Here is a 1,618-nt window from a genome sequence, read left to right on the forward strand (position 1 = left end):
ACTTTCAAGAATCGTGAAACTAACTTTGTAAAAGACCTTGATAACTTATTTGATATTGCACATGCAGATGCTTTTGACAGAATGAAGATAGAGGAAGACAAAGATTTCTTAAGGAAACAGAGAGAGCCAGGTCGACCGGGATGCTTAGGTGGAATCGACAAAAAATTGGCGGAGAAAGAAGAACGAGATAGGTAAAGAAAGACGATTGGAAGAACAGGAAAGAAAGGTAAAACAAAGAGAGTTATTGGCTGTTGCATCTACTTCTTCGATAGATAACTTGGAATGTCTTGAGAATTCGGATGAGGAACAGATTTCGAACTCTGAACTTAGTACTCAGATTCCTTGCCCTGAAAACAGTTTTAAAAGAGGCACGAAATTTCGTTAAAGCACATATTGCTAAGACAAACATTACATCTTTGTTAACTTTTTATAAGACTGAACTGTTTGTTAGAGACGATTACCGCGAATTGGTTGAACTATGCGTTGTGTTCTTAGGAGGAGACACAGTGTATAAACTAAAACTCAGGCCCCCCGAGCTTTGCATCAAGCGCGATGGATGGCGAGAGCAATCTATTCTATAAAAATATGTTTGCTTCAATCGCAACTTAAAATTACTGCAAGGGACAAAAATGCTCTACAAGATGTTTGTTTATTTATCGTCACCTTGTATACCAAACCTTGGCTCGAATGTACAATGGCAGTTAAAGCACCTAACCAAGACTTGTCCTTTTTGAAAGCTCTAAAAGAATATGAAAAAGTAGACGCGACAATTTCCAAGGCATCCATAAGCAAGTTTATTCGTCATTTATGGTATTTGTGTGAAGAAACAGTCATATTATCACTCTTTGATGAAGAAGTTGATACCAAAACCAAGACAAAAATTATTAATAATTTAAACAGAGACGAAAGTTCAGATTCCTCTAAACGCTATGTCCCATCGAAGGAAGAAATTACGCAAAATTTGTTTGGTAAGTACTTAATATTTTCTTGTTTCTTTTTCAAAGTTTTGTGGTTTAGTTTTTGCTTATTTTAATGGTTTTTTCTTTATTTCAGATATGACGCTGGATGATTTTGTAACTCAAAGAAGCAAACGATTTCTATCTCGACTACAGATCGACGACAGTTTTCTTCGGGAAGACGTCTCTTCGTGGGGTGACAATCCTGCTTTTTTGGAAGCTAGAAGACGATTAAGTCGTTTGAAGGTCGTAAATGACACTGCTGAAAGAGCTGTTAAATTAATGCAAGATTATAATGGTCTTATCACGGCTGAAGAAGAGCAAAATCAGTTTTTGTTGCGTTGTGTTCAGGAACATAGAAATCTACTGTAAAAAAACTACACTAAAGATAATTTGTATTTAAATAAAAGTTTGTATTGATATTTTTTTAGTATTACTCATATTTACTTTATTTGTTGCATTTTAATTAGTTTTGGATCAACCCAAAACGTCAGACCAAAACACCATTTTTTATTAAACTTTAGAGCCCGGTCGGCACAGGTTGCAAACATGCTACAGATATGAAATTTCATATTTAAGTACATTTTAGCATTTATAAAAAAATTGGAGGGTATGCGTTTCGAAATTCTAAAAAAAAATTTTTTTTGCCATATAAGGGACAC

General features: G+C 34.7%; 1 protein-coding gene across 1 annotated transcript; it reads left to right on the top strand.

Moving 5' to 3' along the window:
* The first annotated feature begins 203 nt into the window (after nucleotides 1-203).
* LOC124642193 lies at nucleotides 204-1,328 on the top strand. Its single transcript, XM_047180505.1, has 2 exons — nucleotides 204-968; nucleotides 1,054-1,328. Exons 1-2 carry the CDS (start codon nucleotides 557-559, stop codon nucleotides 1,326-1,328), a joined length of 687 nt encoding a protein of 228 aa, XP_047036461.1. The 5' UTR covers nucleotides 204-556.
* The last annotated feature ends 290 nt before the right edge of the window (nucleotides 1,329-1,618 follow it).

The sequence above is a fragment of the Helicoverpa zea genome, chromosome 24 (genome assembly GCF_022581195.2).
Source record: "Helicoverpa zea isolate HzStark_Cry1AcR chromosome 24, ilHelZeax1.1, whole genome shotgun sequence".
Taxonomy (NCBI): Eukaryota; Metazoa; Arthropoda; class Insecta; order Lepidoptera; family Noctuidae; genus Helicoverpa; species Helicoverpa zea.

What these genes read in the sequence shown, in the direction of transcription:
- LOC124642193 (XM_047180505.1), top strand. Translation starts at nt 557, where the DNA reads ATGGCGAGAGCAATCTATTCTATAAAAATATGTTTGCTTCAATCGCAA. An exon ending in AATTACGCAAAATTTGTTTG is followed by an intron (nt 969 to 1,053) that starts GTAAGTACTTAA and finishes TCTTTATTTCAG; the next exon opens with ATATGACGCTGGATGATTTT.